Source organism: Polyodon spathula, chromosome 11 (genome assembly GCF_017654505.1).
Source record: "Polyodon spathula isolate WHYD16114869_AA chromosome 11, ASM1765450v1, whole genome shotgun sequence".
In the NCBI taxonomy this organism is placed as follows: Eukaryota; Metazoa; Chordata; class Actinopteri; order Acipenseriformes; family Polyodontidae; genus Polyodon; species Polyodon spathula.
Genome location: NC_054544.1, coordinates 14,630,733 through 14,654,365, shown reverse-complemented (window position 1 = coordinate 14,654,365; position 23,633 = coordinate 14,630,733). Strand labels below are relative to the sequence as shown.

Genomic DNA, 23,633 nt, shown 5'->3' with positions numbered 1-23,633 from the left:
TTTTTTTTTTTTTGCAGGCCTTGTCCGATGCATTGCTTTCACTTCAGATGGTGTATCCTCGGCGAAATCTCTCGGCTGATCAGTGGCGCAATGCCCAGTTACTCAGTCTTATAAGCGCTCCAAGCACAATGCTTAACCCTGCTCAATCAGACACTGTAAGACATGTTTCCTTGCCATACATACTAGCTGAGGTTTCCAGCTCTGTTCAGTCTTAATTGATTAAGTAGTCTGATCTCGGTGTAACATTGATGCCCAATTTGGAGGCATCGGTCTTCCTCAGCAGAAATGTAAAGTTTCTGTACAGAGTTTTTCAGAGTTGGGAAAATGAGTCGATGGAGGAAAGGTGTGAGAGGACATCAGAAGGGTGAGGGAACGGATGTTTTGACGAAGGTGACAGTGGGGGTTGGTGGAGCAGGAAGAACGGAGCGACAGAAAGAAGATGATAAAGTAGTGGTCAGAGATGTCAAGTGACAGAGGGCAGGGGGCAAGCAGTCCCTGGTGAAGACAAGGTCCAGGTGATGGCCCGCTGAGTGAGTGGGGGGTGACAAGGAGAGACAAAAGGCGAAGCAGTGGAGGGGGGGGGGGGGGATAAATCCAGCAGAGTGGATATGGTTGGAGAGGTGGATGTTGAAGTCACAGGGATAGAGGGAGGAGAGGAGGAAGTCAAGCTTATCAAGAAAGTAACGGCTCCCGGTGGGCGATACAGAACAATGAGGAGAAGGTGGCAACAATTGGAGGTGATTTCAACAATGTGAAACTCAAAAGTGCCAACAGAGTGAGAGGAGAGAGCAGGGGGGGATAGAAAAGAGCAGTGGGGGAGAGCAAAAGTCCTGTTCCCCAAGAGGGGGGTGAACAGCAAGTTGTGCCATTTCTTGGTTACCAAAGTCATTGCTAGTTCAGTGTCTAACTATTAGACTTATTCATTGTCAAACAAGTGCTGATATTTCATGAACCTTAGTGGCCCAGACGGCATTTGTCAGTTGAAAAGGGGTTCATTGAATTCATGCTAAAGCTTTAGCATATATATTTGATTTCTGTCCATCCAGATTGTTTTAACACTTTAGCATGGAGATTCTATAGTGAAGACTAATAATTTTGTTCCATTCCAGATGCCATGTGAATATCTTTCTCTGGATGCTATGGAGAAGTGGATTGTTTGTAAGTAAAGTCTTCTTTTAAAATTCCTGGTTCTTCATACTAGTCTTTGTTTGGACGAGTAAATAAACTGCAGCAGAATACATTATTGTGTAAGAGCCTAATTGTTCACAAGATGATCCATTCAGATAAGATATCTGTAGAATGTGCCTGTCTGCAAATATAAATAGTCTACATTATACATGCAGTAAATATTATTCGTGAATTGATACCCTCCAATCTCTTATTTTCATCAGATGCAAGAGTAGGTAGAAGTAATGCAGTTTTCTATGCTGTGGTCCAGTGCTGCCTCCCTGTGGCGATTTTTAAATAGACTACAAACTAAAACAGTTTACATGAAAAGATCTAATGTTATTTTGATAATGAAATACTAAAACTATATTTTACAAATCTTTTTTTTTTTTTTTTTTCCTAGTTGGGTTTATTTTGTGTCATGGAGTCCTGAACACAGATGCAGCTGCACTTAGTCTGTGGAAGCTTGCCCTTCAAAGCAGCTCTTGTCTCTGCCTATATAGAGATGAAGTCTACCATATTCACAAATCTGCAGAAGATTTATTTGTGAACATTAGAGGGTAAGTCATTTAGTTATATAACTCCCAAAGAGTGACCCTTTTGCATCGTGTCACAATTATTAGCATGCAGTATGTCTAAATGTCTTGCTGCTTTAGTGTTTACTTTTAGTTTATGGGTTTGAGGTCCAGTTATTCAATTTATGCACAGTGTAGGGTTTATGTTATTAAAATTGAACCGGTTATATAACCTTTTTGTAATTTAGAGAACTCCTTGCAAATATGTCTGTGTGGTAGTGTTTGTAAACTGTTAGAGTAGTTCAATTGGAAATGTATGTTCAGTTTGCAATGTCTGCAACATGAAAGTTTGATGTATTCTCTTTTTTTTTTCCCCAGCTACAACAAACGTATTACTGACATCAGAGAATGCAAAGAGGCTGCATTAGCACATGCGTAAGTATGCCTTCCACTATGTTGGTATATCTTGTTGCATTCAAAATGAATAAATAAATTCTCACAAACAGACCTGTAGTACTGGTCATTTAGAAAGGAAAAAAAAAAAAAAACATTGGAACTTGTTTAGAACTGGTCATAACGATTTCTTAAGTCACAATTTAACTTTGCACTTTGAGCATTAAATAGTTTTTGTGATGATGTCATCTTTACCTGAGACAGAGCAAAAAGTATGTCTAACAGATCAGCTTTGCTACCAACCTCAGCTAATATTGCCCACAAAAAAAATATTTCTGTATGACATTTATAACAACCTGACTAAAGTGTGGTAGCTTATAATCCCATCTACCTCTCTATCTATATCTGTGTGTGTCTATAGATTGTTGTTTTTTTTTTTTTTTTTTTTTAATACTTGTTAATCACACTCCTCTGTCTTGACAGTATATCGGAACTCATTCCCTGCATCACCATTTTAATATTCTCGAGTGCATTGAGTGCTTTGTTTTATTTAGACAGTTTTAAATTAGTAATAAGAGAGAATACTTTTTTTTTTAAATGGCAATGAAAAACATCAGTAAAGGTTCAAACACTTTAACAGCCAGTGCTGGAGTTTTTCCAGATAATTCTGTAAATAAATATAAAACCATAAATAAGTGGTTATTTAATATTTCTGAAACAGGACAACAGATTTTTTTTTTTTTATGCTGGGTTGTTTTTTGGATGATGATGATAAAAATTAAGACAATGACAATACAATACGAATTTCACTTATATAGCACTCGTCATGCAACGTTCCCGGGGCGCTATACAAAAGAAATGTATAATCCAGCTACAAATAAATAGACTCCAAAATACACGTTTTGAAGCAGGATTTAAAACATTCAATTGCGCTAGCATTCCTGGTATAAATCTGGAGCAAGTTCCAAAGATGAGGAGTATTACAACTAAATGCCCTGGCTCCGACAGAGTTCAAACTCATTTTAGGGACTGTTGTGTAAACTGGTACATACCTGTAAAACCGAAATGTTTTTTATTTTTTTTAAGTAATATAAAAAAAGATATATAAAATATGTTTCATTAGGCACATAAGTTGTTATCCTACCTGTCATTTCAGTTTGTTGTATACATCTGAGTGCAGCTTGCTGTATTCCAATCAAAATGACTACTTTCAAGATTAAATATTTCCTTCTGATATATTCCTGGTTGCATTTGTGGAACAAAACGAAGGATTATTGTCTCCCAGGCACATTGAAAAATAAGAAACTAGGCTTTCACTGAGTTGGCATCTTAATAAATCCGCAATCATAGCAATCTCTGTCTCGGTCTACAAACAAAGGCTTGAAATAAAAAAAATAAAAAAAACACATGTGCTAGGAGGGGGCTGTCTTGTTGGCTGAATTTACAAAAATAATAGAATATCTTACGTTTATGTATAAAAAAATAATAATTTTTTTTTTTTAAAAAGACATGTATTGTAATGCCTGGGTCACATTGACCCACGTGGCGGTTCTAGGTAGAACTGTTTATAAATTTATCATTTTTGTGATTCTGGCTATCAAACGCCGTCAGGATATTTAATATATTTAGGAAAAGTAAAAAATGGACATACGACTTACAACGGAAGAGTAATTAACATTTGTCATTAACATTTAACAACGTGTGTGTGTGTGTGTGTGTGTGTGTATATGTATAGAATTCCGTGTTTCAAGGCAGAATTCAAAGATAATGTACAAGCAGTAATATATGTGACTGTACTCTGCTATAGATCTCAAATTTTTTTTTTTAAATTATTATTATTCCTTAAGTGGATCCATGCACAGAGAAAGGCGCAAGTTTTTAAGGTCTGCGCTGAAAGAACTAGCCACAGTTCTTGCTGACCAACCTGGATTATTGGGCCCAAAGGTACTATTGTCTATTTCTTACCCATGCCATGAAATTATTAACATTTTGTATATAAAAACAGCTTGTAGTTCCTTCTGTAGTATGAAAGTTGCACTTTGTTGATCTGATGAAGTGAAAATAATATAATGTTGGTTACCAAATTTCCAATGTTCAAAATAACTTGAGAATATTGTAGAAAATCTACAGGCTAAAAGTTAAATCCAAATATAAATGTAATTAGTCATTCATAATGTATTCTCCATTTATGGTAACTATAATACAATAATCCTAATTTCTTCTAGGCACTTTTTGTATTTATGGCTCTTTCCTTTGCCCGAGATGAAATTATCTGGCTTCTTCGTCATGCTGATAACATCCAGAAGAAAAGTGCAGATGATTTTATAGACAAGTAAGTGGGAGTAAATGTATGTATGCAGTGGTGCCCATAAGTATTGAAACACTGCTATCTGCAAAATTGTCTAATTCATGTTGATGTTTTTACCACTTAGGTAGTGGGGCCAAGTACAGTATGCATGGTACCATATTATGAACAGTCAGCAGTCCATAGTTACTTATTGTTACATACCGGTGTTAAAAAAATAAAATCGGAATCAGTGTAAAAAAAACAAACAATTTTCTAAATGTTTTTTTCATTTCTTGGATTCATTGTCTTGTGGTGTTGTACGCATCGTGCAAATCAAAGGTATTCATTCTTGACTAGCTCAAAGGAATTGTGCTCAGTTATTGTGTTTTTGTAATTTTTTTTTCTTAGGCATATTGCTGAATTGATATTTTACATGGAAGAACTGAGGGCACATGTGCGGAAATATGGACCAGTAATGCAGAGGTACTACGTGCAGTACTTATCTGGATTTGATGCTGTTGTACTGAATGAACTTGTTCAGGTAAGATATCCTAAATTCAAACCTATGTGTTGTGGTTAATAAATTACTTCAGAAAATTGGTATTCAAGTGTGTGTGTTTTTGTTTTTATTTATATATATATATATATATAATATATATAATATACACACACAGTTGTAGTCAAAAGTTTACATATCCCAATGGAAACTTATAATTTCTTAAACAAATTATAGGAAAAATCTTTTCTAGCAAAAGTTTTGCTTTTGTGGATGAGGAAAATAGTTACAAAAAATAGATGTCTACAATTATTTATTTCAGCAGTTTTTTTGCAAATCTGCTAAAATGCTAATTCAGAAGTATTCATACCCTGACAGGGAAAATTAAATGAATAGCTAGTTGAGGCACCTTTAGCAATAATAATAATCTCTTTTAAACTATCAGGATTTTTTTCAATGAGCTTTTGGCATGATTCTTTAGTGATTTTTTTATTTTATTTATTTTTTTAACCCTTTCTTCAATGCAAAATTGTTCCAGTTCATTCAAATTCTGAGGACTTCTCTTGTGCACATCCTTTTTCAACTCACACCAAAGATTCTTAGTCGGATTTAGATCGGGACTTTGACTAGGCAAACCTTGATTTTATTCTTCTTTAACCATTCTGAAATATGTTTTGTTGTGTGCTTAAGATCGTTGTGTTGGAATGTCCAGTTGTGCCTTAAACCAAGTTTTGTAGGGAAGGTTTCAGTTGAATGGCCAATATCTTTTGGTGTGCTATGGAATCCATTTTACCTTGTATTGGAGCTAAATGTCCTGTGCCATTGGAGGAACAACAGCCCCATAGAAGGATATTACCAACTCCATGCTTGACATTAGCTATGGTCTTCTTTTCTTTGTATGCCTCACCAGACTTTCTCCCAACGTAATGACTATCGGTGTGACCAAACAGCTCGTTTTTTGTTTCATCACTCCACAACTTTTATTTTTAATGTAGCCAATTATTTTTTGTTATTTTCTCCCAATTTGAAATGCCCAATTTATTTAGACTCAGCTCACCGCTACCACCCCTGCGCTGACTCGGGAGGGCGAAGACGAACACACGCTGTCCTCCGAAGCGTGTGCCGTCAGCCAACCACTTCTTTACACACTGCAGATTCACCATCCAGCTACAGCACCGGAGGACAACGCCGCTCTCCGGCAACTAACAGGCAAACCCGCATTTGCCCGGCCGAACTACAGGGATTGCTGGTGCATGGTGAGCCGAGGACACCCTTGATGACCTAAGCCATTGAGCGCTGCCTCGTGGAAACTCCCGTCCACGGTTGGCTGTGGAAAAGCCTGCACTCGAACAGGCGACGTCTTGGCTATAGGGCACATATCCTGCACTCGCCCAGAGCGCCTATACTGGATGCGCCATTCGGGAGCCCAACTCCACAAAACCTTTGACCAGAACTCATATCCATCATTCAAATGCAGTTTTACAAATTTTAAGCGATTTGTTCTTGTGATGTTTTCCTAAGATTGGCTTTTTACTTTGCCTGCGACCATTGAGACCTTCACCATGCAACACTCGACCTATGGTTGAAATGGAAACCGCAGTCCCCCTTGCAGCCAATTCACTTTGAGTATCTTTGGCATTCAATCTAGGATTGTTATTAACCTTCCTCACAATTCTTGTACTTGTTCTCGGTGAAAGAGCCATCTTTCTTCCAGACTGAGGGAACGTTGTGACAGTACCATGAGTCTTGTACCACTTGATAATAGAAACAACAGTTTCAGATAGTGCTTTACTTTTTCCCATATTGACTTATTGGCAATGACAGGAATCATCCTATGCCTAACACTTTTATACTCATTAAGAATGTTCACCTAAAACCCAGCATTTTCTAGACTTTTCTAGATAAGGTTCCGCTTTATCATATTCAGATTTCTTGCACCTTGTAGACAATACCATCTTAGCATCAAAGGGTATGAATACTTTTTAATTGCCATTTTTTGAGTTTTCGAAAAAAAATTGCTGAAATAAATAATTAGACATCTATTGCTTATGACTTTTTTCCTCATCCACAAAAGCAAAGCTTTTGCTACAAAAGATGTTTCCTATAATTTTGTTTGAAAATTTTTTAGAAATTGTAAATTTCCATTGGGGTCTGTAAACTTTTGACTACAACGTTGTGTTCTCTCTTTCTCTCTTGACATGAGGACAACAGCAAGACATTCTCCGCTAAATTCATCATTTCACTTTGTAGAAGTACTTTGACAGTGACCTCACTCATTTGCCTAGACACCCCCCCCCCCCCTCTGTCTCTGTCATATATATATAAACCACTAGATGGGATGCAAGAGCTTTAGTACTTTTGAGAAATGAGTAAGGATTGAGGCAAGAAAGGTATGAGATTTAATGCTTGCTAGCACAACTGGAGCTTTTTATTTGTGTGTGTGTGTGTGTGTGTGTGTGTGTGTATATATATATATATATATATATATATATATATATATATATATATATATATATATATATATATATATATATATATATATATATATATATATATATACACACACACACATCTCTGGAAAAAATTAAGAGACCACTGCAAAATTATCAGTTTCTCTGGTTTTACTATTATGGGTATGTGTTTGGGTAAAATGAACATTTTTGTTTTATTCTATAAACTACTGACAACATTTCTCCCAAATTCCAAATACAAATATTGTCATTTAGAGCATTTATTTGCAGAAAATGACAACTGGTCAAAATAACAAAAAAGATGCAGTGTTGTCAGACCTCGAATAATGCAAAGAAAATAAGGTCATATTCATTTTTTAACAACACAATACTAATGTTTTAACTTAGGAAGAGTTCAGAAATCAATATCTGGTGGAATAACCCTGATTTTCAAGCACAGCTTTCATGCGTCTTGGCATGCTCTCCACCAGTCTTTCACATTGATGTTGGGTGACTTTATGCCACTCCTGGCGCAAAAATTCAAGTAGCTCAGCTTTGTTTGATGGCTTGTGACCATCCATCTTCCTCTTGATCACATTCCAGAGGTTTTCAATGGGGTTCAGGTCTGGAGATTGGGCTGGCCATGACAGGGTCTTGATCTGGTGGTCCTCCATCCACACCTTGATTGACCTGGCTGTGTGGCATGGAGCATTGTCCTGCTGGAAAAAACAATCCTCAGAGTTGGTGAACATTGTCAGAGGAGAGGGAAGCAAGTTTTCTTCCAGGACAACCTTGTACTTGGCTTGATTCATGCGTCCTTCACAAAGACAAATCTGCCCGATTCCAGCCTTGCTGAAGCACCCAGATGAGTCAGATTTTCAGCTTTGCCCAATACCTTGTTGTCTGATGGTTAGACGGAGACCTGGAGAGGCCTACAAGCCACAGTGTCTCGCACCCACTGTGAAATGTGGTGGAGGATCGGTGATGATCTGGGGGTGCTTCAGCAAGGCTGGAATCGGGCAGCTTTGGCATGAATCAAGCCAAATATGTTGGGAAATATTTAAGAAAAATAAAAAACTGAAATATCTTGCTTCCATAAGTATTCAACCCCTGTGCTGTGGAAGCTCCCAGTTTGCACCGATGAAAGAAATTGCCCAAACGAGGACACAATTACCTTACCATTGGCCTCCACCTGTGAACCATTAAAGTTCCTGTCACATTTTCTGGATAAAAACCCCACTGTTGAAGGATCATTGGTAAGGCTGTGCATCTGAAGAAAAATGAAGACCAAAGATCATTCTACAGAAGTTGGAGATAAAGTAGTACAAATGCATAGATTAGGGAAAGGGTACAAAATAATATCCAAGTGTTTGGATATCCCAGTGAGCACAGCTGGATCAATAATGGAAGTGGAAGCTGCATCACACCACCCAGGCACTGCCAAGAAAAGGCCGGCTCTCAAAACTCAGCGCTCAAACAAGGAGACTTGTGAAAGAAGCCACAGAGAGGCCAACAATCACTTTGAAGGAGCTACAGAGTTCAGTGGCTGGGAGTGGAGTAATGGTGCACCAGTCAACCATATCAAGAGCTCTGCATAACACTGGCCTGTATGGGAGAGTGGCAAGAAAGAAGCCGTTACTCAAAAAGTACCATCTGAAAGCACGTCTGGAGTTTGCCAGAAAGCATGAGAGTGACCCAGCTGCGGTGTGGGAAAAGGTTTTGTGGTCAGATGAGACCAAGATAGCACTTTGAGTTTTGGCCAAAAAGGTCTATATGTGGCGCAAACCTAACACTGCCCATGCCTCAAGAAACACCATCCCTACAGTGAAGTATGGTGGTGGCAGCATCATGCTGTGGGGATGCTTCTCATCAGCAGGGACTGGGCATCTTGTTACAATTGAAGGAAGAATGGATGGAGCAAAATACAGGAAAATACTGCAAGAGAATCTGCTTCAGTCTGCTAAAAAACTGAATCTTGGGAGGAAATTCACCTTTCAGCAGGACAATGATCCCAATCACAAGGCCAAAGCAACATCGGAGTGGCTCAAGAACAAAAAGGTGAATGTCCTACAGTGGCCCAGTCAAAGCCCTGATCTCAATCCCATTGAGAATCTGTGGCACTATTTGAAAATTGCGGTCCACAAGCGTCGTCCAACCAACCTGAACAACCTGGAGCAAATCTGCCAAGAAGATTGGGCCAAAATCACTCCAACACTGTGTGCAAAGCTAGTACATACTTACCCCAAAAGACTTAAAGCTGTTATTGCAGCAAAAGGTGGCTGTACCAAATATTAATGTGTGGGGGTTGAATACTTATGCAAGCAAGATATTTCAGTTTTTTATTTTTCTTAAATATTTCCCAACATAAAACCAATGTCACCTTACAATAATTGATTGAGTTTCAGTGTTTTAAAATAAAATGTCGAACAGAACGAAATTTCAATGTACCATTTGTAATTCAGTAATATGAGAGAATTGGTCAGGGGTCTGAATACTTTTGCAAACCACTGTATATATATTATCCACACTGAACAAAAATATAAACACAACATGTGAAGTGTTGGTCCCATGTTTCATGAGCTGAAATAAAAGTTCCCAGAAATTTTCGATACGCACAAAAAGCTTATTTCTCTCTTTGTTTACATCACTGTTGGTGACCATTTCTACTTTGCCAAGATAATCCATCCACCTGACAGGTGTGGCATATCAAGAAGCTGATTAAACAGCATGATCATTACACAGGTGCACCTTGTGCTGAGGACAATTAAAGGCCGCTCTAAAATGTGCGGTTTTGTCACACAACACAATGCCACAGATGTCTCAAGTTTTGCGGGAGCATGCAGTTGGCATGCTGACTGCAGGAATGTCCACCAGAGCTGTTGCCAGAGAATTGAATGTTCATTTCTCTGCCATATGCCACCTCCAATGTCGTTTTAGAGAATTTGGCAGTACGTCCAAGCGGCCTCACAACCGTAGACCATGTGTAACCACACCAGCCCAGGACCTCCACATCCAGCTTCTTCACCCTTGGGATCATCTGAGACCAGCCACCCGGACAGTTGATGAAACTGTGTTTGCACAACCAAAGAATTTTCGCACAAACTATCAGAAACCGTCTCAGGGAAGCTCATCTGCATGCTCGTCGTCCTCACCAGGGTCTTCACCTGACTGCAGTTCGGCATCGTAACTGAGTTCAGTGGGCAAATGCTCACCTTCGATGGCCACTGGCACGCTGGAGAAGTGTGCTCTTCCCGGATGAATCCTGGTTTCAGCTGTACCGGGCAGATGGCACCTTTTGACCATTGTTCCATTGTCCAATTTCTGTGTTCTTCTACATATTTTAGTCTTTTTCCCCTTTCTTAACAGAGCTATTCTTACTGCAATACAACCTTTTAAGTCCTGATTTCAAGAGTGACCTTCGTTCTGTTGATTTGATGGACAACGACACCTGTATCAATCGTTATAATAGTACAAAACACTAGTGGAGGCTTTGAGTAAATTGATACAAATGTTTAGTAAGCGCTCTGAAAGAAACTAGGTGTTTTTGTTTATTTTGTATTAAGTGTTCATCGGCGCTTTTCTTTCAATCCTGTGTGTTGGGTTGTGTTTGGAAGAGAAAAGAACCTGAGCCAGCCTGTGTGGCGAGCATCTCGTTTACATATGGTGTCAGAAGTACCTTTCTGACTCACACGGCAAAATGGATTTGAAAGAGTTAACTGATCAAATAAATAAGAACACCGCTGCTGAAATTGAGCAGAACAAGAAATAGAGACTGGAGAGGTGGCTGTCGAAACAGGAGCTGGACGAGCTGGAGCAGCTGCTCAAGAGGTGGGAGGAGTCGTCGAGAGAAGCCCCTCGGTCTCCTGCACCAGAGGACCTGGTGCTGCACCCAGAATGAGAGGAGAAGTCCTTCCCGGAGCTAGAGGAAGTTGAGTCAGTGTCATCTCAGTTACCATGGGCTTCAGACAAGGGGGAGAAGGTGAGGGCTGTATTGCCACCACAACCTCAACCTCCACCCCTCTGAGCTCATCTGCCGCAAAACAGTGCTTTCCAACAACCTGTACTCCTGGACACCTGGTCAGAATGCCCAGACCTTCAGCCGTTGGGCCTGACCAGTCCAGAGCACCACCAGACACAGCCTCTCACCTGGTCTCTTGCTCCGCTCACCCTGAAGCCCCAGACGTTGTGTTGATCGGCAGACGTCACTTGAGCTCCCCCTGCCTGTTGCTGTCCTCTCCCTGGTGGCTCAGACTTCGCTGCACTGGGGTCACCCCTCAAGCCTCAGCCTACTGCTGCTCCCTACAGCTCACCGGCCTGCACAACTCTCACCCTGGTCACCCTGATGCGCCGGAGGGATCAACCCATCCTCTACCCCCACAAAAGATCAGGAGAAGATGAGAATCTATGGACTTCACACATGGGGGAGGATGTGTGACACCTCAGGGAGATGGTTAAAATCCTCATTCGCCAAATGTTGGTTCAAAAAGTAAATATATTTGTTTCTGTTTATTTCAGAATCTGTCTGTCTGCCCTGAAGACGAATCAATCATCATGTCTTCATTTGTGAACACGATGACTTCCCTCGGTGTAAAACAAGGTTTGTTATATGCTGCAGATGTCAGTACAATACTTTAATTACAGTCAAAGATGATAAAAACTTCTGTTTAACAGTGAGTTAATATCTATTCTGATCAGTGTAGTTTTTATTGTCCTTATTTTGTTCTTGTTTAAACAGATTCAGTTTATCCATGGTGTACATGAGAAATTATGTTATGCTTTATAACTGAGTGAAAATGTAATTTTGTATATATTTTCTCAGTTGAAGATGGGGAGGTGTTTGATTTCAGAGGCATGAGGCTTGACTGGTTCAGATTGCAGGTAAGTCCCTATGTAACTTTGTAGACACTAACTCTTGAAAAGGCCGACATGGATCATGTTGCCTTGTATATTATCAATACTATTTGTCAATGGCTGTCACATGTCACAAGGCTGCTAAGTGCTTTTATAAAAACAGTATTTGATACAGAGTCTCTGGGCTTTAGTTACCTGTTATCTCTGACTTCTGTCTGGACATTGTATTACATGTGATAGACTAAAATAAGACTTTCACAAAATAAGACTTTCAGAAGACAAGGAAAAAAAAAACCTCTAAAGCAAAATTCACTGATTTATGGGCACCATTAAGGCCAATGCTGTGTTGCAATCTCTAAAACAGCATTCTTTTGCCAAGGCATTTTTGTGACAGTTTTGGTCAGTGTTATACACAACGTACAGATTTACCCAATGGTAGTCTTCTGGTGTGTGTGTGAAAAAAAAAACATTTAATGTCAGATGCTTTATATTCATAACCTTGGGCAATTTATTTAAACAGTGATTGTATTAAAGTTGGCTGCCATTTAGATCAATTGAATATAACCCGTGGTCTATACTTAAAACTTAATTGAGATCATGATACCCAGAAAAGTTAAGACAAGCCTGACAGGCATTTTTCTGGCAGATTTGGACCAGTGTTGATTGAAAAAGGAGACCACAATGCACTCTAGTATTACTTCTGGCTTTAAAAAGAAGAAGAAAAAAGGAAAGGAATGTTTTTCTTTTATTTGAATTGTTTGATCTTTTAAACCGCATTAGCTTAAAGAAAACAGCCATGGGAGATAGAAGCAGAGAACAGCCAGAAGCAGTTTACTGTGAAGAGTTTTCAATTTTTGTTTTTGGAAAAAGCTTGCAGGCTAGTTTTTATAACAGCTGCACAACTATTTTCTCAAGTCAGTGTTTTTATTCACAGACATGTTTCACCACAGGTTACTAACGCAAAGATCTCTGGACAAGGAAAACTAATATTTAAAGTTTTTAAGTATTATTTAAATATTTCTATTGGTGTTTTGAAATACATTTTATTTGCTAGTGCTTAGTGCAAATTTAAGGAATATTGAGATACTGGCAACATTTTTAACACTACATTTGAGTCAATGTGAGAACAGCTGTAACATTAGTTTGTGAGCAAAATAAAATGTAGATTGATGCATTTTTGGAAGCTCTGATAGATTTTAAAAATGATCCATGCTAACTGATTTACAAAGTTAGTTAGTCTTCAAGCTAAGTGAAAGTGTCATTCCAGTCAAGAGTGGTATCAATTAGTAATGGTTATAATTAGGGCTTCTGTTTTTCAGTTTTTAATAATTACATTTTTCAGTGCTCATTTTTAGCTTTTGAGTTTTATGTACGTTTTCTGGGGGCTTTCGCTTTTTATATACTGTATGTAATGATTGTTTTCAGTTAATTTCCAAAATGCTTAGGCATTTTTTTTTCTGTCACAATATGTATTAACTTGACAGTGCTTGCACACTTCACTGTACCTTATTTCCTTTGCTGTCTTCAACAACGAAATCCTTATGGTCACTGCCATATTCTTCTGGAGTTTTTGTGTGTTTAGGCATTTTTTTACATTTTGACACAATTTGCATTTCTGTTAAATTCCACAAGCATGGGGCTTCCGCGTGGCACATCTGGTAAAGGCGCTCCATGTGAAGTGCAGGATGCGCCCTATAGCCTGGAGGTCGCAGTTTTGAGTCCAGACTATCCACTGCTGACCATGGACGGAGCTCCCAGGGGGCGGCGCACAATTAGCCAAGCGCTGGGGGGTGGGGAGGCTTAGGCCAGGGAATCCTCGACCACTGTAGACTGGCTGGGCACCTGTGGGCTTGCCTGTAAGCTGCGCAGAGCTGCGGTGTAGCTCTGGGTTGGCTGCTTGGTGGGCCTATAGAGTGAAAAGAAGCAGTTGTCTGATGGCACATGCTTCGGACGACAGTGTGTGTTCGTCTTCGCCGCACCCGAGTTGGCGCAGGGGTGGTAGCGGTGAGCTGAGCCTAAAAATAGAATTGGAAAAACATGGTAAAATCAATTGCTGATATACTAAATTTATAAACAAAAAATATATAAATTCCACAAGCGTGTAAATCAGGGGTGTCCAATCCTGCTCCTGGAGGGCTAGTGCCCCTTCTGGTTTTTGTTCCAGCTGTGCCCTAAATTACTTAATTAGAACAATTAAGGTCCAATTAAGTAATTTAGGACAGTTGGAACAAAAACCAAAAGGGACACTGGCCCTCTCCAGGACCAGGATTGGACACCCCTGTTGTAAATACTCCCTATTGTCGTACTGCAATGTAGCTTTACATCTCGCGAGCAAGAATATCTTGTTTTTTTTATTTATTTTGTAATAAAGTTTCCGTTTTATGGCTTTTAAATATTGCCAGTGAATGCCTTTTCTTACCACCTTTGATGCAGAATGCTTTGTTCACTCTTTTGTGACCTAAACAAATTAATTAGCTTTATGTGCTGGTCATCCAAATGGACTTTAGTGCAAGTTATAGATGGTTCAGAATGCAGCTTATGTTCTAACTAAAAGTGTGCTGCAAATTGCACCTGCATTGTAATATCTTGTGTCCTAACAACATGAATCACACCCCTCATCCAGAATACATTTACATGATAACAAACACAGGATTCTGTAATGTTTTTTTTTAAGCTCATTGTATTTTTGTGGTTTATCTTGATTATGACATCCTGTGTGGTGCTCATTTGTATGCCTACTGTAATTCTACATAGATGGGCACAATAGTTTAGTAATAACTCTCTTTCTGACTCAGCAAGCTAATGTTGATTTTGCTGTTGCAGTTGTTTTTACCTTTGTCTGCTGTACAGTATTTGGTGGGAATACAATGTTGACACTGGCCATTACTAAATGTTTTTTAATCTCCATTTCTTAAAATGGTGATTTAGGTTAGATCCTACACTGTATAAAGGACTAATGTTTGAAATGTTTTTTTGTTGGACAGTGGTCTTGCCACCATTTCTTAAAAAAAAACAGAAAAAAAAACATACAGAATACTGTTATTTGAAGGTCTGACTTGCTTAGCTTTAAAAACCTACATTTTGTATATGGTATCAGCACCTGTTTAATGTAATTTTGCATGTGGCAAATTCTTGGCAATAACCCTACAGTTGGCAGTAATTAAAGCTCTTGTAGGTCATGTTTGATTAACGACTGGCTAATTTTTTTGCACTGACATAATGTCTGATTCTTTCAAAGGAATGAGTGATTTTTTTTTTTTTTTTTTTTTTTGTTAAAGGATTGTTACGCTGTATTTCTGGGAATCTTAACCACAATTTACCTACCCTTATTTACATAGCCTTCAAATAGTTTAAATAATGAACAGATGAATAAAGTGGAACTTTTGCATGTATATATGTTACATTTTTATTGAGAATCGTGATTTTTCACATCCATGCTGGTCGATTTTCCATGGTGATGCCGGCACCTGTAACATCCTTGCTACTTTTACATCCTTGCAATGGTTGCAGATTTGCAAAGTGTATACCTTAGGCTTTTTTTATTTAATTTATTTTGAGAATTTAAAAAAAAAAAAAAATGGTGTAAATTGTGTATCCAGTCTACCCACAGACAGAAACACATTGTCTAGTTGCAATAAAGTGGCACAGCTTGGAGAAACTGTTTGCTTTCATTTCTTTCTTCTCTGACACTCCAGACATCTGGCACAGTGTTGACTGACCTAGGTGCAGTTTCTACTTGACATGTTCAGGCTTAATGCAAATTAATTGTATGAGAATTCAATATCATTAAAAAATAAAAAACAATTTTGTTAGGAATTGTCACCTAATTCACCAACTTTCTTGGCATAGAGAAAGTTGTTGTGTAGTGGACCTTTCAATGTTATCCCCGAAACTGGTGTGCAAAAGAAAGAATTCAAGATAGTTTCTGAATTTCTATAGTGTGCAGTTTTGTTTTTTCAAGTGTATTGATTATAGCTGTTGTCTTACTTACACTGAAATACAAACACTGCCTATTAAGTATTAGTATAGTCTGCTAACTGCAGCTGTGTTCTTTTGGGATAGGCTTACACCAGTGTATCCAAGGCTTCACTGGGTTTGGCAGATCACAGAGAACTTGGCAAAATGATGAACACTATTATTTTTCATACTAAAATGGTGGACTCATTGGTGGAAATGTTGGTTGAAACATCTGATCTCTCCATATTTTGGTAAGAAAAACACATTACATGTATCTATTTTTATTCTACCATTTTATAGTGTTTAATAAAACACATCTTAATATTACTAGAGTGGATACCTAAGGAACCAAAGTGCTTTTTTTTTTTTTTTTTTTTTTTTTTGACATGTTATTTTATTAATTATTTATTAATTTCTTTGGTACCTTGGAAGTAATTGTATCTTTTAATTTTAGATGTTTGCATAGAGTATAAAATGTATTTACTCTAATAGCTTTTACAGTCGTGCTTTTGAGAAGATGTTCCAGCAGTGTTTGGAACTGCCTTCACAGTCCAGATACTCCATTTCTTTCCCACTGGTCTGCACCCATTTCATGAGTTGTACCCACGAGCTTTGCCCCGAAGAGGTAAGAACCTAATAGTATATAACCGAAGTATGCATGTTTGTATGTTACCATAAGCCTGTACTGTACTACACAGTAAAGCTAAATTCCTATATGTCTCCATCAACAATTTATTTGGTAGTCTTGGCTTTCCAGTGATTGAGCCACAAGCTGTCTGTATCGCCTCCAAGGTCATGCAAGTGAATGTACTAATAATTTGACATGGGGTGGTTTGTTTTATGTTCACAGAAACACACATTTCTAAATACAATTTGTGTGCCTTCTTTATTTAACCAACATAAAAAATCATGAAATGTACAGTCAGCTTGGCCCAACCATAAATTTGTCTCAATTTGTCAATCAAAAAATAGTAAGGCAGCACTGTATATCTACCAGTCTGTGCTATGTTTTAAATATTCTAGAGAGCATACATCCTTTCCAGCACAAGTAGATTCAAAAGAAAATGGTTAATCTCCAGTACTACAGAGCAGCTTTTATTTTTCAGTCTTTTAAATCACAAATTTCAAACGGTGTCAAACATTCATTAAAAAAAAGAAAAAGGGGATTACAAAAAACTCATGTCAGCCTGGGAAAGGACTGCTTTCTGTGCTTGTTCGTGTCAAACTGATAGGGTGATCTATCTGTGAGAGCAGGAAAGTATTTTACTGAGACTCAGGGAAAGGAATAGAGCCAATATATGAAACTGGAACATTGTGTAATTCAAAGTCAGATACTTAATTTGTATTCTGTTTTACTAAACTAAAATTTCACAGCTGGAGAAGTTGTAGTTTATGTAAGTCTAGAAAAACAGGCTTTAATGAATTGGCAATTAAACGAAATACAGTGATAAGCTACAGCAAGTGACTAGGGGGTATGAACTAATTTGAAAGTGCAGTTACAAACTTTTTGATTACTTACATGGAACATGAAGTAGTGTTGTGTCCCAAAGCATAACCCTGGTAGTAATCCAGCCTTGTTTTTATTACTACTTTGCTAACTGTGGTATGAAAAAACTCTAAAAAGCATTGTAATGTGCTTTTTTTTTTTTTTTTTTTTTGCGCAAGTCAGTGTTCAGAAAAAAAAAGTCTTTACACAGCTATGAATCTGAAAGCACTTAAAGAAATAAGAGAGATTTATTGAGCCATACAAGGCTTGGATTTCCCTTATTCAAACATTCAACTCCCTTTCTCAGCATGTCTCTAAAATGTTCCTCTTCCTATGTCCACTCCACACAGCTTTAGACAGCTGCAAACTTTATTTATGTTGGAGAAGCACTAAAAGTTTCCAAGAAAATTTCCATCAAGGGCAAAAAATCTCTTTGAGAACAATTTATAGTAACAGTAAAGATCAGGAAGTTTGCAGAAAAGGTCATGTTCAGCCGTAGTTAAAATTAGACACAGCCTACTGGTACCTATGTACAGTATATAATGTTGCTTTTCCATTATGCATGTAATGTCTTTTAGATTTAATAATATTGTAAATTGATCTGTACGATGCAAGGAAAACAAAACATGGAAAAGTGAATTTTGCTGTGGCGTTAAACTTCACATTCTCAGCCAAAAGTAAAACTGCTGACTACAACAGGATGTGTGCTTCAATGAAACTGTAAGCTGAAAATAGTGATCAGTCTCTGAAATTAAAAACCATATATCTAGTCTTGCATAATGACACTCTTTCTACAGAGGCGGATAACTCCCCTCAAAACTGTAAACTAGTAAACAAATCTGTTATCAATGTGTATTTATTTTTTTTGTGAAAGACACAACCCATGTAATGAGTTATCTTATGGTAGCTCTAAAATAGATATAAGGCATGTATATCACAGTCTGGGCTGTATGACCTATCAAACAGTAATTTAACATTTTTAAACTAACAGTAAATTCAATCTTTTTTGCAGCGACATCATATTGGAGATCGGAGTCTCTCTCTGTGTAACATGTTTTTGGATGAAATGGCAAAACAAGCTCGAAATCTCATTACAGACATCTGCACAGAACAATGCACTCTTAGTGACCAGGTAAAATGATGATTGTTGAAATTGCTTCAAAACTATTTACACTGGCAGCAATTTACTTTGCATTGTACATCTTCTAAAATAATGGAATGTAAACTTCCTTCATGATCATGTGGTCTTTCTTTCTTTCTTTCTTTCTTTCTTTCTTTCTTTCTTTCTTTCTTAAAACATTCTTACTGTGTGCCGCAGATGTGTTATGAGGCACAATGCAAAGCCTGGGAAGTGCAGTAAATATGGTCTTGCCACACCCTGGAGTGGGTTATTGCACTTATAAAATGTGTTTGTTTGATTATTTTATAGAAAGAAAACAATATGATTTTAAATTACATTTTATTGGTTTATATCCTTCTGCTACTGTAAAATGAGTTACTATACTTTGGCTGGAAAACCCCATGGTCATGTGATCTTGTTGAGCCAATCATGGTATTTAATTTATCCAAGCCATTTTATATTTCATTATTGAGATTGAAATTATCTAAACAGTACTGAAACATGTCAGTAAACTCATGCTCACTGACACTCCCCACACACACACACACACACACACACACCTAAAGCCATTATTTTTATTATGGAAATGTAACAACTGTTCTATGGGATTTTCCTTTTCCTCTTAAATGCAGTTACTGCCAAAACACTGCGCCAAAACCATCAGTCAGGCAGTGAACAAGAAGTCGAAAAAACAGACTGGAAAGAAAGGAGAACCTGAGCGAGAGAAGCCTGGAGTGGAGAGCATGAGAAAGAATAGGCTTCTAGTTACCAAGTGAGTAAACTCTTGCCATTGTTCCCTTTTAATTTAACAATATAAAGGTTAAAAAGAACACACTTACCTTGGACTCTGGAAGACAAACTTGTGTGTTACTGGGTCTTCTGTTCTACTAACAGAAGTAAATTGGAGTAAAATAGAGAAAACATCCACAGAGAGAGGATGGCTGTTTTCAAAACAAATACATTCCAAAAGTAGACAAATCACGTTTAAAACAAAATGGTTTAATAGATCAATTAAAAAACATTTCAGAGAAAAAAGGCACTTTACAGAGCGTTTAAAAGGGACCAATAACAAAGTGCACAGAAAGAGTACTTGACATTGCAAGTTAGTCAAAGAGGAAGTTAGAAAGGCCAAGAGAGAGATAGAAATAAACATTGCCAAGGAGACTAAAACCAATTCCAAAATGTTTTTCCAATATTGTAACAGCAAAAGAACATTCAAGGAGGAAGTAAAATGTCCAAGATACAAATAGCAACATCATAGATAGTAAATATATTAAATTATTACTTTTCACAAGTTTTTACAAAGGAGGAGACAGACAACATGCCCCACTTGTCGACCTGTTCCTATCCAGTTTTAAATAACTGGGATCCAGAATTACCTATATGGTAACGGTATCCTGGGAGACAGTCAGCATGGTTTTAGGAAAGGGAGATTGTGTCTAACTAACCTGCTTGATCTTTTTGAGGATGCAATATCGACAATGGATAATTGCAAAGTATATGTCATGGTTTTAGATTTCCAGAAAGCTTTTGACAAATTCACGCATGAAAGATTAATTCTCAAACTGAATGCTGTAGGGATTCAAGGAAATGCATGCGCATGGATTAGGGAGTGGTTAACGTGTAGAAAAAGTACTGATTAGAGGAGAAACCTCAGAATGGAGCAAGGTAACCAGTGGAGTACCACAGGCATCAGTATTAGATCCTCTGCTCTTCCTAATCTATAGTAACGACTTAGATTCTGGTATAGTAAGCAAGTTTGTTAAATTTGCAGGTGACACAAAAATAGGAGGAGTGGCAAACACTGTTGCAGCAGCAAAGGTCAAAATGATCTAGACAACATTCAGAACTGGGCAGACACATAGCAAATGACATATAATCTGGAAAAGTGTAAGGTACTGCACAAGGCCAACAAAAATTTCCATTGTAAATACTATATGGGAGACATTGAAATTGAAGATCTAGGAGTTTATGTTGACTCAGAAATGTCTTCATCTAGACAATGTGGGGATGCTGTAAAGTAAAAGCCAACAAAATACTTGGATATATAGTAAAAAGTGTTGAATTTAAATCAAGGCAAGTAATGTTAAACCTTTAAAATGCATTAGCAAGACCTCATTCAAAACAGTAAATAGGAATAGGAGGCACTTTTTTACACTGAGAATTGTGGGAGTCTGGAACCAAATCCCCAGTAGTGTTGTTGAAGCTGACACCCTGGGATCCTTTAAGAAGCTGCTTAAGAAGCAAGCAAGATGGGCCGAATGGCCTCCTCTCATTTGTAACCTTTCTTATGTTACTGTAAAAACATTAATTGACGTATTTTTAATGAATCTTAGAATATTTACTGTGTTACATACTAAATAGTGTGCTGCAAATAGAGCTTGTGGTGGTGTCGGAGAGACCACCATAGCAGCTTAATTTCTTGGTAATGAGAAAGGTTGGTGTACCCAGTAGCGCTCCTGGCAAGATTACTTTGTGAGCTGTTTGAAGACCCACAAATCAGAGCTTGGTGAGGTGGAGTAGACAGGATGCTGATTTAACCAGCGACGTGTTAGGACTGTCATTGTCATAACAGGGATGGAGGGATTGTAGGTAGGGTTACTGTAGTCCTGTTAACCCGGGTGGTGTGTATCAAAGTATACTTGCCGAACGGCAAGGCATCCATGGCATAGCATCTTGCTGTTCATCCATAGATGAAGATGTTGAAATGCTTTCTGTTTTCTTTTAATGAAGAAAATCCATAATGGCTTGAGAGAGAATTAATTATTCCTATGATTTCTGAGGGATGATTTTAAATGTTGATGTTGATTTTACCATTTCAAATATCCAAAGTAAATTGTCTTCTGCTTTTTGTTAATGCTGGTTGTTGTGTGTGTGTGTGTGTGTGTGTGTTTATTTGTTTTAGCTTGGACAAACTACACACTGCTCTTTCTGAACTTTGTTTCTCTATCAATTATGTACCAAACATGGTTGTTTGGGAGCACACCTTCACTCCAAGGGAATATTTGACTTCACATCTGGAAATCCGCTTCACCAAGTAAGTTAGACTCGGTTATGTAGTTACAGCTATCATTACATTTAAACACTTGTCAATTCAAGATGCTCAGGAAATAGTTTTTAATCCCTGTAATTCTGATAGGGATTTTTAAAGAGTAAAAGAGTACCTGGCTCTTACTTGGATTTGAAACATTTCTTTCTGACAAGATTCTGCTATGTTTTACATTATTTTCAAACATGCTGCAATGATTTACCTTAGTTAGATATGAAATATCTTCTAATGTGAAAAAAAAAAAAAAACATGTGTGTGTGTATGTTGAGAAAACGGTTGACTGCTGCGTGCCAAAATGATCAATAAGAAAAAAGAAAAGGATATTTTAGGTACTTAAAGGTAGAATAATTGATTACAAATCAACTATCGGAACGTTTCGGACTATAAGTCCTTCATCGACTGAATACAAAAAACAGTACCGATGGAGGACTTATAGTTCGAAATGTCCCGATAGTTGATTTGTAAAATAAAATAAGCTTTTTGTATTTATTATTTATTTATTTATTTATTTATTTATTTAATTAATAAAGATCATAATGTAAACAAATTCATTTCAGATCCATTGTTGGGATGACTATGTACAATCAGGCAACACAAGAGATTGCAAAGCCCTCTGAACTGTTGACAAGTGTAAGGGCTTACATGACAGTGCTACAGTCCATTGAAAACTATGTACAAATTGACATTACAAGAGTGTTCAACAACGTCCTCCTACAGCAAACCCAGCATTTGGATAGTCATGGAGAGCCCACAATAACCAGCCTGTACACCAACTGGTTAGTGCCTAAAGAATCATGTCATGTATTCGATTTCTATTAGAAACATTAGCTACGTTAAATTATTTTTAATGTTTAAACTTTTTTTTTTGTGACATGCACAATTACTGTTGTTTTACTAATTTAAATGTAAAGGCAAATTCCAACTTAAAGGAGGTGTGTGTCCACGTCACAAAATGTGAAAATAGACTTGTAGCTAACAAGTGTAAATTTAGATTTTTAAATCAATGAAAATATATTAACTGTAACCTTGTGATTTGTGATGTCACATTTATGATGACATAAAATGAGTAAAGAGGTCTATTTTCAGTTGGATCGTGGCATGTTACAATAATAAAATGCTACTGTTAATTAAGATGTGGGAAATAAGAATATAAGCCTAAATAAACAAACCAATCAACCAAAGTAAAACCCACAAACCCAGACAAAGCACTTGTTTACACTGCTTAATTAGTTCGTCATTTCACAAACAGAATTTATTTGTTTTCTTTTGATGAATACTAATTGTAGTACACTGATGCCTGCCTTTGTTACACAGACAGGTAAAACCCCTGTTGAGAGGAGGATGCCTTAGATAGACCTCCTGTCTTGTTAATAAAATTCCAAAGCGTCAGCAGAGGATTTCAATTAACAAAACAGCTAATTGGTGCATCCTCTAAGATTAAGTGGGTTTACAAATGTATTCCCAAAGAGATTTTTAATGTCACATTTGATTTGTTTGCATGTTCTGTCATTTTTTTATATTTTAAGTATGTTTATAAATTGTTGATAGGGTAATTGGTTGATTGTGAAGTAATTGAAAAGGGATGTTGTAGAGGGGTGATTGGCTGGATGCAAGGTCCAAACAGTGTTAGGTTTGTGGGTTTCTATCTTTTTGAACATTGAAGCATTATATACATACAGGTATCTAGAAACTTTACTGAGACAAGTGAGCAATGGACACATTGCATACTTCCCAGCAATGAAGGCCTTTGTGAATCTTCCTACAGAAAATGAGCTAACTTTTAATGCAGAGGAATATTCAGACATTTCAGGTAAGAGAATTATATATGCAGCAGGTTACATAATTATAACACCACCTGTTAG

General features: G+C 37.5%; 1 protein-coding gene across 4 annotated transcripts in view; it reads left to right on the top strand.

The window, feature by feature from the left end:
• Window positions 1–23,633, top strand: part of LOC121322962 (nck-associated protein 1) — a 49,224-nt gene that overhangs the window by 18,906 nt on the left and 6,685 nt on the right. For 3 of the 4 annotated variants that reach the window (XM_041263623.1, XM_041263621.1, XM_041263619.1), the window contains 16 exons: window positions 18–155; window positions 1,110–1,158; window positions 1,571–1,727; window positions 2,061–2,117; window positions 3,923–4,019; window positions 4,301–4,407; window positions 4,771–4,903; window positions 11,824–11,905; window positions 12,128–12,186; window positions 16,222–16,367; window positions 16,609–16,741; window positions 18,615–18,734; window positions 19,355–19,494; window positions 21,628–21,759; window positions 22,329–22,547; window positions 23,451–23,581. In XM_041263623.1, coding sequence (XP_041119557.1) covers window positions 18–155; window positions 1,110–1,158; window positions 1,571–1,727; window positions 2,061–2,117; window positions 3,923–4,019; window positions 4,301–4,407; window positions 4,771–4,903; window positions 11,824–11,905; window positions 12,128–12,186; window positions 16,222–16,367; window positions 16,609–16,741; window positions 18,615–18,734; window positions 19,355–19,494; window positions 21,628–21,759; window positions 22,329–22,547; window positions 23,451–23,581 — 1,900 coding nt within the window. The remainder of the gene's footprint in view (window positions 1–17; window positions 156–1,109; window positions 1,159–1,570; window positions 1,728–2,060; window positions 2,118–3,922; window positions 4,020–4,300; window positions 4,408–4,770; window positions 4,904–11,823; window positions 11,906–12,127; window positions 12,187–16,221; window positions 16,368–16,608; window positions 16,742–18,614; window positions 18,735–19,354; window positions 19,495–21,627; window positions 21,760–22,328; window positions 22,548–23,450; window positions 23,582–23,633) is intronic. The other variant, XM_041263622.1, reaches the window with a different exon arrangement.